This window comes from Thunnus thynnus, chromosome 18 (assembly GCF_963924715.1).
Source record: "Thunnus thynnus chromosome 18, fThuThy2.1, whole genome shotgun sequence".
Taxonomy (NCBI): Eukaryota; Metazoa; Chordata; class Actinopteri; order Scombriformes; family Scombridae; genus Thunnus; species Thunnus thynnus.
In genome coordinates this window covers 2,539,031-2,553,768 of record NC_089534.1, presented here as the reverse complement: position 1 = coordinate 2,553,768, position 14,738 = coordinate 2,539,031, and the positions used below count along the sequence as shown (strand labels likewise).

The 14,738-nt window shown below is 38.3% G+C and overlaps 2 protein-coding genes and 1 long non-coding RNA gene across 3 annotated transcripts; 1 reads left to right on the top strand and 2 right to left on the bottom strand.

Annotated features, from left to right (window-relative positions):
* Positions 1–641: 641 nt before the first annotated feature.
* On the top strand, positions 642–13,512 carry LOC137168799 (uncharacterized). Its single transcript, XR_010924343.1, has 2 exons — positions 642–722; positions 12,707–13,512. It is a non-coding gene; the product is annotated as an uncharacterized lncRNA (long non-coding RNA).
* On the bottom strand, positions 2,449–10,127 carry LOC137169855 (uncharacterized). The gene is made up of 2 exons (XM_067573258.1): positions 7,818–10,127; positions 2,449–4,682 (listed from the first exon to the last, which is right to left on the bottom strand). The coding sequence occupies exons 1-2, from the start codon at positions 9,483–9,485 to the stop codon at positions 2,898–2,900; spliced, it is 3,453 nt and encodes a 1,150-aa protein (XP_067429359.1). The 5' UTR covers positions 9,486–10,127; the 3' UTR covers positions 2,449–2,897.
* LOC137169854 (DNA-binding protein RFX6-like) lies at positions 9,590–12,564 on the bottom strand. Its single transcript, XM_067573257.1, has 5 exons — positions 10,961–12,564; positions 10,770–10,877; positions 10,507–10,584; positions 10,271–10,400; positions 9,590–9,630 (listed from the first exon to the last, which is right to left on the bottom strand). The coding sequence occupies exons 1-5, from the start codon at positions 11,033–11,035 to the stop codon at positions 9,590–9,592; spliced, it is 432 nt and encodes a 143-aa protein (XP_067429358.1). The 5' UTR covers positions 11,036–12,564.
* Positions 13,513–14,738: the final 1,226 nt, after the last annotated feature.

The following is a 14,738-nucleotide window of genomic DNA, read 5'->3' as shown; positions in this document are numbered from 1 at the left end:
CTGCAACTAATGATTATTTTCATCATTAATTAATCTGCTGATGACTGTTTTGATTAAATGATCAGTCATTCTGTATATAAAACATCAGAAAACAGTGACTAAATGTCCATCACTGTTATTCAGAGCTGAAGATGAAACCTTCAAACTGCTTTTACAATTTAAAAAAAGGGAGAAAAGAAGCAAGTTCTCTCAATGAGCAGCCGTAATCGATAAATCGATTAGTTAATCGTCTGAAAATTAATCACCAACTGTAATTATTTTGAGTTTCTGGTTCCAGTTTCTTTTATGTGAATATTTTACTGGTTTCTTTTGGGTTGTTTGTCAACATTTTAGGTTTAGGAAACAGTGATCGACCATTTTCTGACATTTTATACACCAAACAACCAATTGATTAATCAATAATGGAAATAGCCTAATTAGTTGCAGCTCTAGATGTACTGACTTATTGATTAATTGATTATAACCTAACTGTTTCAGCACTACACACACTATTCATAATACTTCATCCATCAAGACTTTAAGAATTTTTCTGTCTAAATATTTTATTGAAAAAGAAAAAATGTCACCAAAGTATCTTTATATTGAACAGAGCAAATTATTATCAGGACTATAAATAAATAAATAAATAAATAAAAGCGTGACACGAGCCTTTGGCAGGAAATGAGGTCAGACTGCAGTGAAGTGATGAAGCTACAGGTTGCTCACCTGAGCCGCAGCAGAAGGTAAGAAACCGTCAGAAATATGACAGAAGAAGCTGCAGTCAGACAAGATGTCGTTAAATAACAGAAGCTCCCAGTCACTGAGATTAATTATAGGTAAAAACAGACCCAGTGTACCGACAGGACAGCCGTTACACGAGCTGTGACGTTAGCTTCAGTGTCGGCTAGCATGCTAACGATGTTAGCTCGTCTCTGCTAGTTTTACATCATCTGAATGTCAAACCGCCGCGAAAAAGTCCTCCGTGCGCACTTCAGTTATCCTCTGCTGCCCTGTACATTCAGGGAAACTACTGTTCACCAAGTTTCTGAGTTAGAAATGTTTATCTCTGTCTAAATAAAATACAAACGTTCAGCCTAGATGGCTAAAAGTTAAACTTCTGACTGGAGTTTTAAGTTAGCCGCACATCTGGAGGGCTAACAGTTAGCTGCTGTGGGACCAAAATGTTAAAGTATTTTACCAGCAGCTTAAAGTTTCCCTCCAGGATTTCACAGTTGTAATTATTGCTAAAATGTTTGATTTAATGCAGCTTTTCTTAAAAATTGCGATACAATTTGCTTTTTTTAGCGTTTTTTGGTTAAAATTGCGGGAACTGAGAAAAACTGCAATTAAAGGAAAATATTGCAATTTTTTTTTAACTACTGGCACTGAAGAGTCATATATAATCACTTCATTTGATAAAAAGCAGACTGCATTTCACAGAAACAACTATATTTCAGTGCAATGTTTTGATTTACTGCCTGTCCATGAGAACAATGGGCTCAAAGTTACATAAAAAATGGTAATTTTATTTATATAGCACATTTCATTACAAGTAACCTCAGTGTCCTTTACATGGAAAAACAAAATAAAAGAATTCAGGCATAAACATGAGAGCATAGGTAACAAAAGCATATAATATGCTTATATATGCTTATATATAAATATAAGAATATAAGCATGAAGCATACACCCAATATACATTAAATATACCACAAAGCAATGAAAAACCCCAAAACATCAACACAACACAGTCAAATAGAAACTCCTGCCCTGTCACATAGCTGCACATGTAACAGGAAACACACACACACACACACACACACACACACACACACACACACACAGCCAATATCGACAGGAAAATTGCAGCTCTAACCCAGAACTAAGTCGATAAATTGATTAGTTTCCAACTATTAATTGCCAACTACTTTGGTAATTGATTGATTGTTTGCTGTCAAATTTCTCTGATTCCAGCTTCTCAAATGTGACTTTTTCTGGTTTATTTAGTTTTCTACCAGATGGTGGAAAGTAACTAAGTACATTTACTCACAAGTTCTGTACTTAAGTACAATTTTGAGGTACTTGTACTTTACTTGAGTATTTCCATGTGATGCTACTTTATACTTCCACTCCACTACATTTATCTGACAGCTTTAGTTACCTATCAGATCAATATTTTACACATAAAACATTTGATCAGTTTGTTATTTGTACTTTGTGGTGTTTCAGGAGGAAAACTGCCTCAAATAAACTCTCATTTTAGTTTCACATTTTCTCCAGAAGCTTTGAATGAGATCCTGAGATGAAGACAGAAGAAAATACTTTGCTCATTGTTGAAAAAAATCTTTATTGATTATGTAAAGCTTCAGATTGTTCACACGTCCAATCAGTAAAGTCACACAATCAGTTAGTTTAACCCAGAATGTCCAAGAACATAATAAATGATTATTATCATGATAATTACACTTTGATTACACATTTCTTTTTCAATTTATAAAATGATGAGAACAAAATATCTATGATGAAGGAAGTTCTGCTGTTTTCTCTGTTTAAGATGCTGAAGTGGAGAAACAACAGCAAACAAATACATCAATACAAACATGAAACTAACATTTAGAACAAAGAGAAGTTTATATTTTCATCTGAAGAAACGTCAGTGAAGGTTAAAAACATCATCATGAGCAGTGATAGCCTCCATGGATAAAAACACACAGGAAAAAGTGACATTTAAAGAAACTGAAAACATCAACAGAACAACAAATGGAAAGAAAATAAAGTGTTGACAATCCCAGTTTGATTGACAGCTGATCTCTGTGCAGTTCAGAAACACCACAGCAACGAGCTCTCAGACACAATGGAGACACAAACATGAAGAATTACAACAGAATCTGACACATGAAGTCTGAAATGACTTCTGTCTATTTGAGTTTACACAACTCAGCTGTGGATCCATAATAAAGACAAAGTCCAGCATAGAGAGGCTGAGTGAATGTGGTCTGGACTCTGTGGAGGAGAGTCATGGTTTCAGAGACGCTGTAGAAGGACAGAATACCTGCTGTGTGATCCAGGTACACTCCTACTCTGGAGGAACCAGGACCTGAGACGGGAGTTGAGATGTTGTTGAACCAAAATGAATAACTGTTAGTGTCACAATCTAACATCCAAGATTTGTCATTACGTCCAAATCTACATTCATCCGATTCTCCTGCTCTGCTGATATTCTTGTATGCGACTGCTACACCAACTCCATCCCATTCCCCTCTCCACTCCACCTCCCAGTAACAACGTCCAGTCAGACTCTCTCTACTCAGGACCTGAACGTTATTAATGAATCTGTCTGGGTGACTAGAATAAGACTGTTGTTGTTTCATTCGTTCTGCTTTTCTGTTCCCCTCAGATAATAACAGCAGTGTGTTTGCTGTGTTTGGATCCAGTTTGATTTCACGTGAATATTTTAAGAACTCAGCTCTGGTCTTGGGTTCTGGTTCTGACAGTAAAACGTCCACTTCACTCACTGCCAGTGAGATGTTTGTCCATTTCTCCCTCAGGATGTCCTGTAGTTGATCTCTGAGCTCTGACACAGCTGCTGTCACATCCTCAAAGTATCTCAGAGGACGGATATTGATGCTGGATGAGTCTGTAGATGTACTGAGTTGTGACAGTGAGGGGTAGTTGAGTAGAAACTGGTTGTGATCCTCTGTGTGTGAAAGCTTCTTCAGTTCAGCGTCTTTCCTCTTCAGCTCAGTGATCTCCTGCTCCAGCTTCTCCTGAAGCTCTTTGACTCGACTCACTTCAGTTTCCTGCTGGGATCTGATCTGCTGCTTCACATCAGAACTTCTTTTCTGGATGAGACGGATCACCTCAGTGAAGATCTTCTCACTGTCCTCCACTGCTTTATCAGCAGAGCGACTGACGGCCTCCACCTCCTGTTGAAGCAGCTTCACATCTTTCTCTCTGTCCTGGATTCTCTGCTGGATTTGTTGTCGACTCACCTCGAGCTCTCTCTGCCTCTCAGTCCTTTCTGCTGCAGCTGAGACTGTGTCGTGGCCTTTATGTTCATTCACAGGGCAGAGATAACAGATACTCTGCTGATCAGTACGGCAGAACATCTTCATCACCTCATCATGACGAGAGCAGATGTTCTCCTGAAGCTTCTCTGAGGGGTCGACCAGCTTGTGTTTCTTTAACGGAGCTGCATCATAATGAGGCTGGAGGTGTTTCTCACAGTAAGAGGCCGAGCAAGTCAGACAGGACTTGAGGGCTTTCAGCTTCCTTCCAGTGCAGACATCACAGGCCACATCTTCAGGTCCAGCATAGCAGTGATCAGCAGGAGCAGCTTGGAGTCCAGTCTTCTTCAGCTGCTCCACTAAAGCTGCTAACATTGTGCTTTTCATCAGGACAGGCCTCGGTGCAAAGGTCTGTCTGCACTGAGGGCAGCTGTAGATCTTCCTCTGATCCTCTCCATCCCAGAAGCCTTTAATACAGTTCATGCAGTAACTGTGTCCACAGGGAATAGCCACCGGATCCTTCAGTAGATCCAGACAGATCGAACAAGAGATGGTTTCTCGGTCCAGCTGATCTCCTTTCTGCGCCATTTCAGCTCTCAGTGGCAACGACTGTCTGAGTTTCACTTCCTGAGAAGTGAAACAGGTTTGAGCTCTGATCTGAACAACATGTGTTTCCGCAGCCTGACAGCTCTTGTACTACATTACCTGTTGGTTACACCCATCTGCAAACTGTAGATCTGAAGGGGAGGGAACAAGGAGATATGAGCACAGAGTGGAGCTTGTTGTGTTTGAGAGCAGGAAGAAGAGGGAGGGCTTATCAAGTGCTGATTCATTCCAGGTAGAGGAGCAGGTTTAAAGGTTATTGGCTGCTTTTCATTTGGCTAACGTGACTCCTCGCTTCCCTCACTCACGTCTCAGCTCCTCCCAGTGAGGACGGAGGGATTTAATTCACCAAAAGGGACGTCCTCACTCACTCCGGCTTTATTTTGAGGAGATTCTCAAGAGGTTGAAACTTAAAATTCATATACAATGAACTGTACATTAACAGTAACTTAATTTCTACGTATTGATAGCTGGAAGGAAAACACCTGATAACTGCTCCAATATTTATCATTTGATTATAGATCTACAGCAGCGTCTGTCTGTCACAGAATAAGACACAAATACACAATTTAAATCTGTTAATTACTGAAAGAACAGAACCGACGTAAAGGAGCAATAAAAACAGCTGCAGCCTGTAGAATATGTTTAAGTAAAATATTCCTTATTTCGTTTGTGACAGTCTGACGTCCTTTTCAGGCTCAGGATGATTTTATAGGAGACGCAGCTGTGTGACGTCATATTTTCCTGAAGGAGAGACTGTTGTGGAAATTTTTCATTGTTGCTCAAGAACCACACAGAAATTAATTTTTTAATGAAAATTATCATTAGTTGTAGTCCTAGTGGACCGCCACCAGTACAGCCTGTCGCCCATCGTCAGCTGGGATCGGCTCCATCAGTCATGGGTGTATAAAGAGCAGTTTAAGCTAAAGGCTAAAATTAACACAAAGTCCTGGAATGACCCCTACAGACATTACAGTTCATTCTGTCACCAGAGTGTGCTGTTGAGCTACGATTGTTCACAGGAAGTCCTGAATATGACGCTGCTATGTGAGGATCCGTCTGTTAAACCAGTGATAAACACAAATCATTGCTGCTGTTGGAGCTTTTTGTACCGTTATGAAAAAGTGTGAATAACAAAAATGAGCTTTCTCTGATTTGTTTTGTTTTTGTTTTTGTAAACTGCACTTTACTTCAGATGGGTCACTTCCCAGATTAACAAAGTAGTTTGTCTGTTTATTAATAAAGGTCAAAAACAAATCCTTTATATCTGTTATATCTTTTATTTTAATAATAATAATAATAATATTTTTTCCTTTTCATCTGATTTATTGCTCAACTTTATTTTGATTGTATTGAAAACTTTAAAATATGCATCTTGAATGGAGATTATTGTGTGACAACTGTCATAGTTTGTTTATGGGTTCATTTTAAACTTTAACATTTTAAGAACACACAACAGCTAACAGTTAGCCGCACATCTGGAGGGCTAACAGTTAGCTGCTGTGGGACCAAAATGTTCAAGTATTTTACCAGAAGCTTAAAGTTTTTCTTAAAGTTTGTTGTGAATATTGCTATAATGTTTGATTTAGTGCAAAAATTGCGATACAATTTGCTTTTATGTGCGTTTTTTGGTACTGGGAAAAATTGCAAACAAAAGGAAAATGGTGCTTTTCTTTTTTAAACTACTGACAATGAAAATTCATATATAATCACTTCATTTGATAAAAAGCATACTGCATATCACAGAAACAACTATATTTCAGTGCAGTGTTTTAATTTATTGCCTGTCCATGAGAACAATGGGCTCAAAGTTACATAAAAAATGGTAATTTTATTTATATAGCACATTTCATTACAAGTAACCTCAGTGTCCTTTACATGGAAAAACAAAATAAAAGAATACAGGCATAAACATGAGAGCATAGGTAACATAAGCAATATAAATATAAGAATATAAGCATGAAGCATACACCCAATATACATTAAATATACCACAAAGCAACGAAAAACCCCAAAACATCAACACAACACAGTCAAATAGAAACTCCTGCCCTGTCACATAGCTGCACATGTAACAGGAAACACACACACACACACAGCCAATATCAACAGGATAATTGCAGCTCTAACCCAGAACTAAGTTGATAAATTGATTAGTTTCCAACTATTAATTGCCAACTACTTTGGTAATTGATTGATTGTTTGCTGTCAAATTTCTCTGATTCCAGCTTCTCAAATGTGACTTTTTCTGGTTTATTTAGTTTTCTACCAGATGGTGGAAAGTAACTAAGTACATTTACTCACAAGTACTGTACTTAAGTACAACTTTGAGGTATTTGTATTTTACTTGAGTATTTCCATGTGATGCTACTTTATACTTCCACTCCACTACATTTATCTGACAGCTTTAGTCACCTATCAGATCAATATTTTACACATAAAACATTTGATCAGTTTGTTATTTGTACTTTGTGGTGTTTCAGGAGGAAAACTGCCTCAAATAAACTCTCATTTTAGTTTCACATTTTCTCCAGAAGCTTTGAATGAGATCCTGAGATGAAGACAGAAGAAAATACTTTGCTCATTGTTGAAAAAACATCTTTATTGATTATGTAAAGCTTCAGATTGTTCACACATCCGATCAGTAAAGTCTGTTAAATGACTCTTGTTCAATGATTTCATGTACAGATTCACTTCATCCACACAATCAGTTAGTTTAACCCAGAATGTCAGCTATGTACAACAACATAATAAATGATTATTATCATGATAATTACACTTTGATTACATTTCTTTATCAATTTACAAAATGATGAGAACAAAATATCTAAGATGAAGGAAGTTCTGCTGTTTTCTCTGTTGAAGACGCTGAAGTGGAGAAACAACAGCAAACAAATACATCAATACAAACATGAAACTAACATTTAGGACAAAGAGAAGTTTATATTTTCATCTGAAGAAACGTCAGTAAAGGTTAAAAACATCATCATGAGCAGTGATAGCCTCCATGGATAAAAACACACAGGAAAAAGTGACATTTAAAGAAACTGAAAACATCAACAGAACAAATGAAAAGAAAAAAAGTGTTGACAATCCCAGTTTGATTGACAGCTGATCTCTGTGCAGTTCAGAAACACCACAGCAACGAGCTCTCAGACACAGTGGAGACAAAAACATGAAGAATTACAACAGAATCTGACACATGAAGTCTGAAATGACTTCTGTCTATTTGAGTTTACACAACTCAGCTGTGGATCCAATATAAAGCCAAAGTCCAGCATAGAGAGGCTGAGTGAATGTGGTCTGGACTCTGTGGAGGAGAGTCATGGTTTCAGAGACGCTGTAGAAGGACAGAATACCTGCACTGTGATCCAGGTACACTCCTACTCTGGAGGAACCAGGACCTGAGACGGAAGTTGTGATGTTGTTGAACCAAAATTTATAACTTTTAATGTTACAAGATAAAGACCAAGATTTGTCACTGAGTCCAAATACACATTTATCCGAGTCTCCTGCTCTGCTGATATTCTTGTATGCGACTGCTACCTCAACTCCTCTCCCTCTCCATTCCACCTCCCAGTAACAACGTTCAGTCAGACTCTCTCTACTCAGGACCTGAGTATAATAAGTGAATCTTTCTGGGTGACTAGAATAAGACTGTTGTTGTCTCATTAGTTCTGCCTTTCTGTTCCCATCAGATAATAACAGCTCTGTGTTTGCTGTGTTTGGATCCAGAGTGATTTCACGTGAATATTTTAAGAATCCAGCTCTGGTCTTGGGTTCTAGTTCTGACAGTAAAACGTCCACTTCAGTCACTGTCAGTGAAATGTTTGTCCATTTCTCCCTCAGGATGTCCTGTAGTTGATCTCTGAGCTCTGACACAGCTGCTGTCACATCCTCAAAGTATCTCAGAGGACGGATATTGATGCTGGATGAGTCTGTAGATGCACTGAGTTGTGACAGTGAGGGGTAGTTGAGTAGAAACTGGGTGTGATCCTCTGTGTGTGAGAGCTTCTTCAGTTCAGCGTCTTTCCTCTTCAGCTCAGTGATCTCCTGCTCCAGCTTCTCCTGAAGCTCTTTGACTCGACTCACTTCAGTTTCCTGCTGGGATCTGATCTGCTGCTTCACATCAGAGCTTCTTTTCTGGATGAGACGGATCAGCTCAGTGAAGATCTTCTCACTGTCCTCCACTGCTTTATCAGCAGAGCGACTGATGGCCTCCACCTCCTGTTGAAGCAGCTTCACATCTTTCTCTCTGTCCTGGATTCTCTGCTGGATTTGTTGTCGACTCACCTCGAGCTCTCTCTGCCTCTCAGTCCTTTCTGCTGCAGCTGAGACTGTGTCGTGGCCTTTATGTTCATCCAAAGAGCAGAGATAACAGATACTCTGCTGATCAGTACGGCAGAACATCTTCATCACCTCATCATGACGAGAGCAGATGTTCTCCTGAAGCTTCTCTGAGGGGTCGACCAGCTTGTGTTTCTTTAACGGAGCTGCATCATAATGAGGCTGAAGGTGTTTCTCACAGTAAGAGGCCGAGCAAGTCAGACAGGACTTGAGGGCTTTCAGCTTCCTCCCAGTGCAGACACCACAGGCCACATCTTCAGGTCCAGCATAGCAGTGATCAGCAGGAGCAGCTTGGAGTCCAGTCTTCTTCAGCTGCTCCACTAAAGCTGCTAACATGGTGTTTTTCATCAGGACAGGCCTCGGTGTGAAGGTCTGTCTGCACTGAGGGCAGCTGTAGATCTTCCTCTGATCCTCTCCATCCCAGTGTGTTTTAATACAGTTCATGCAGTAACTGTGTCCACAGGGAATAGTCACGGGATCCTTCAGTAGATCCAGACAGATCGAACAAGAGAAGGTTTCTCGGTCCAGCTGATCTCCTTTCTGCTCCATTTCAGCTCTCAGTGACGACTGTCTAAGGTTCACTTCCTGAGAAGTGACACAAGTTTGAGCTCTGATCTGAACAACATGTGTTTCTGCAGCCTGCAGCTCTTGTACTACATTACATGTTGGTTACACCCATCTGCAAACTGTAGATCTGAAGGGGAGGGAACAAGGAGATATGAGCACAGAGTGGAGCTTCTTGTGTTTGAGAGCAGGAAGAAGAGGGAGGGCTTATCAAGTGCTGATTCATTCCGGGCAGAGGAGCAGTTTTAAAGGTTATTGGCTGTTTTTCATTTGGCTAACGTGACTCCTCGCTTCCCTCACTCACGTCTCAGCTCCTCCCAGTGAGGACGGAGGAATTTAATTCACCAAAAGGGACGTCCTCTCTCACTCCCGCTTTATTTTGAGGAGATTTTCAAGAGGTTGAAACTTAAAATTCATGTACAATGAACTGTACATTAACAGTAACTTAATTTCTACGTATTGATAGCTGGAAGGTAAACACCTGATAACTGCTCCAATATTTATCATTTGATTATAGATCTATAGCAGCGTCTGTCTGTCACAGAATAAGACACAAATACACAATTTAAATCTGTTAATTACTGAAAGAACAGAACCGACGTAAAGGGGCAATAAAAACAGCTGCAGCCTGCAGAATATGTTTGAATAAAATGTTGCTCATTGTGACAGTCTGACGTCCTTTTCAGGCTCAGGATGATTTTATTGGAGTTTGAGATATTTTTTGTCCCCTTTGCAGTTGTTGTTATTGTCCAAATTATAAAAATAGAAACCTGATTTTATGACAACCTTATGTAGAATAGAGTCGCAGACACAGAAGATGTCAACTATCACTGGGTTTTCCATCAGCGGCAGCAGGTGGTCGGGCATTCCCTGCCAGAAGTGAAGCAGAAAATTCTGGATCTGAAACAAAAATATTTGAAGAGTTTTATCAGTTGGAGTGGAGAGTAAACTGTCCTCTTCACTGGTATTAAATAATAAAATGCTCTCATGTGACAGTAATTATCACCTCCTCAAAGTTGACATTAATGGCATTGTCCAAGATGCACTGGCAGTGTGTTTTATACATCATGATGAGAGTGTCCACCTGGAACAGGAACATGAAATTAAACCAACAATAATGATGGAATCACTGACAACCAATTAACCAAAACTGTGTTTTTCAGAATTGAGATGTTTGCTGTTTTGTTTTCATCAGACAGAAACACTGCAGATAGAGACCGTAAAGCTTCTCAGAGATGATCATGTCTGTTTATAATAATCAATACCAACCTTTTCTCTGGAGATATTTCCCTGCAGCAGAAGATGCTGAGCACTGGGGAAGTCTGGGAGTAATGTTCCAGTTTTAGAGCTCAGTGAGTATTTCCTGGTGAAACCTCCCTGCAGAGCACAACAACGTCAGGACTGTTTTCTTTAGTTAATATCTATACCATAGTTTTTATTTCAATAAGTGAGAGAATTACCTCGTTCTTGAGTTTGCTCCCTGAAAACCTGTAATCAAAGAAAATCAGATTTGACCGTAAATTTAAATGATACATTTTTGACTTGATCAGCAAAGTTTTTAAAATATTAAAGCTGCAAGTAGTGCTGAACAGGCCCTCGCACCCTGGTGCACATCGGGGCGTGGTGCAGTCGAAGGGCTTCTGTCACGGGCATGTAGATGTCTTCAGACCTGGGCTGACAGGTCTGACTTTACAAACATGTAAAGTTTGGAGCAGACTGGAGTATTTACAATAAAGTTATAGCAACTTCCTCCGTCATGGCGAAACATCAAATCTCAACAGTGTGAGGATGAGAATTTTCTGCAGGGTGAGACATGTCTGTCTTGCTCACACCTGTGTCATCAGAATTATGCAAGTTTTGGGCCCATTCACTTGAATTTCAATTAGTAAATTGAGAACTCTTGATGAGTTTGTGTGTAAAACAAATTAATTTCCTAATTTTCATCAAGTCTATTTTTAGAAAAGGAAAGAATTTTAACCCACATGACCTGGTCAAAGTTTGATTGACATGTGTACTGTCAGGTGTGTAGAGACAATAAGTAACTGCAGCTGGACAGAAAAATACTCATATATTTGAATGGAGAGTGTGAGCAAACCGCACTATAGAACTACAAATTTTAGTTTTGATTTCATTTTTCTACAGCACTTTATCACTAAACTGTCACTCTCACTCCATTTTTTCCCTTCCCCTTGTAGGTCATCCCCATTACTGAGTTATACATATAAGACCTATAATTATTGTAAAATAAATGATAACACCAAACTTCATACGAAGTTTGTATGTAATATACTCTATGTATAGAGACCTTTCTGTTGTATCAAACAAAAATGAGCTGCATTCAACCCCCACACCCATCCCTCCCCTTTCTTCCCTCCTATTCTCTATATTGACAGGCCGATTGCAGACTTCCTGTTGGGTTTAGGACAGGGTTGTCACTGTATGATTTGTAGGTCTTGATGAGACGAATAATTGAGTTTTGGTTTGATCTCTCTACAACATTCCTACGGGCCATGGCAGCCATATTAGTTACATAGGTGGCGCTCAAGAGCACATTTTGGCACATTGGGGGTTAATTTTTATTTTATCAAATATGTGTGCCAAATTTGGTAAGTTTTTGAGCATGTTTAGGGGGTCAAATTTAGGGTTTAAGTGGCATAATAATAAAGAAAGAAGAAAGAAAAAAACACGAAATACAAGAGGGCCTTCGCCCTTTGGGGGTCCTAATTAAAACATGATGTGTCGACTTTAAAATCTTTGAAAGAAAAACATGAACAACTTTTTACTTTTAGAGAAATGTGGCATTTTCATATTAATGAATGTGAGGTTTCTTTCTTTACTGATGGAACATTTTACATTTTATACATTTATCTCTATTTCGATGCTTCTTCTTCTTCAGTGATTCCTGTAACTTCACTTGCTTCTAAAATCTAAATTCTTTGTTGTGAATTTCATGAACTGGAAGAAATTTGAAGCTTTTATTTACTTTGTGCACTTTTTTTTTTAGTTTTGCAGGATAAAACACAAGTTTTGGGTAAAATCTGGGATGGAGGAGCAAACCATCAAAGTCTGTTTCTAGTTTTACATTTTTACAGTAAAGATTACTATTTGACTGTAAAGCTGCATGTCATAACACCAGTATCTGTTTTTTATTTGATTGATTTGATTCTTGTTTCTTTACTGATTTCTCTTACTTCACTCATTTACAGATTACATCTTCCCTCCTGTTTGTGTATCTTCATCATCGTCCCAACTCACATGTCTGAAACAAAACATTTGAGGAGAAAACTGATGTGATTTTGCTCATGAACAGTAAAGAAAAGTCTTTTATGTTTCTCATATTGTTAATTATAATCTTCTCTTGGCTCCCAAGTTGTGTTTACTTGCTATATTTCCTACTGTGCTGCATGAGAGAAGAAAAAGATGGTATATTGGTATATTTTTGTTATCTGTGCACCAAATATATCGCTGTGTTCTGTAAAAATCCACTAAAGCAATCTGAAGCTATTTATGGAAAAAATAAATATGAGATCTTGATTTATAAAGTATAAAGTAATGACTTTAATAAGTGTGCACAAATTGTACATCAATAGTTTTCTTTTTTCTTTTCCATCTATTAAATATATTTTGTTGCATTTGCTTCTCTTTAATACATTTTTGCTTGTGCAGATTTTTCTCTGTTTTCTTTTTTGATCATGTTTTGTATATTTAATACAGACTGAAAACAAACAATGAAGAGAAGATGTAATATTGCAGTTTTAGTCATGTGAAGTTTGTTGTTGCAGCACCACCATGTGGCTGATCTGTGGCATGTTTTTTTTTTTTTTTTATATATATCTGAGCAGATGTGAAACCTTTCCACACATTTAGACTCTGAAGTGAAGATTATTTTAGGAAAACAGGAAAAGATGCAGCATAAGACTTAAACTAATGATGTAATAACTATAAAACAACAAGGTGTCAACCACCACTGTGGTCTAAACCCCCAACAGTAATAAAACCACTTTAAATAAGACTGTGTGCTGCTTTACCTGATTTAATCCCAGAATCATCCTCCTGATGAAAGTGTGTCTGTCCGTTAAAGTCTGTGCGTGTTTCCTCTGGTGAGCTGCACAAAGTCTTGGTTAGAGTGAATAAGAAACACTCCATCCCTGGCTGAGCTCTCACTGCTGTGTTTCATTGGCATAGTGACATAAAGACGTCAATAAAGACTTTAAAAAAAAAAAATTTAACCAAAGAAGAAAACTGAGGCCAGTCTGTTGTGAAAAAACAATCCAATGCAGATCATTTGTCCTTGAAACTGTGAACCAGCTCTGAACACAAATGAATCCTTAAACACTGTTAAACCAACCAACGAGTTTAAAACAAATCCAGGAAAAGATCAAGTCCAGCATTTTTTGTCCGTTTCTACAAACTGATGTGAAGCTAAAGAAAAGTGTAAAAACTCTCTGCGCTGATGATAAACCTGACAGAGCAACAGCAGACTAATAAAGCAGAGCTGCAGGAGGGCAGAGCCAATGAAGCCGTGGACACATTCATCATATTTACAGAAGACTGCGGCTAATCCAGGTTATTAATGATTAACAGAAAAACCCTCATCCATCTGTCCGTCCATCCATCCTGCCTCCCACAGTCAGCTGGCTCTTTACAAACTTATATATGTGCATAAAAACCTCAGAGATTTAAGTCCAAATTGCCTTTACATCTGATTTAGTGCTCAACTTTATTTGGATTGTATTGAAAACTTTAAAATATGCATCTTGAATGGAGGTTATTGTGTGACAGCTGTCATAGTTTGTTTATGGGTTCATTTTAAACTTTTTTATTTCAGGTGCATCTAGAATCTAGAAACTAGAGCTGCAACTAATGATTATTTTCATCATTAATTAATCTGCTGATGACTGTTTTGATTAAATGATCAGTCATTCTGTATATAAAACATCAGAAAACAGTGACTAAATGTCCATCACTGTTATTCAGAGCTGAAGATGAAACCTTCAAACTGCTTTTACAATTTAAAAAAGGGAGAAAAGAAGCAAGTTCTCTCAATGAGCAGCCATAATCGATAAATCTATTAGTTAATCGTCTGAAAATTAATCACCAACTGTAATTGTTTTGAGTTTCTGGTTCCAGTTTCTTTTATGTGAATATTTTACTGGTTTCTTTTGGGTTGTTTGTCAACATTTTAGGTTTAGGAAACAGTGATCGACCATTTTCTGACATTTTATACACCAAACAACC

Bases quoted from the DNA above. Each gene is read 5' to 3' on its own strand.
- LOC137169855 (XM_067573258.1), bottom strand. From the start codon at position 9,485: ATGGAGCAGAAAGGAGATCAGCTGGACCGAGAAACCTTCTCTTGTTCG. The intron at 4,683-7,817 runs TAGACAGAAGTC...CAGGTAATGTAG, and splicing joins CTGAGTTGTGTAAACTCAAA to TACAAGAGCTGTCAGGCTGC.
- LOC137169854 (XM_067573257.1), bottom strand. From the start codon at position 11,035: ATGTATCATTTAAATTTACGGTCAAATCTGATTTTCTTTGATTACAGG. The intron at 10,878-10,960 runs GTAATTCTCTCA...TGTGCTCTGCAG, and splicing joins GGAGCAAACTCAAGAACGAG to GGAGGTTTCACCAGGAAATA. The intron at 10,585-10,769 runs GTTGGTATTGAT...TTCCTGTTCCAG, and splicing joins GAAATATCTCCAGAGAAAAG to GTGGACACTCTCATCATGAT.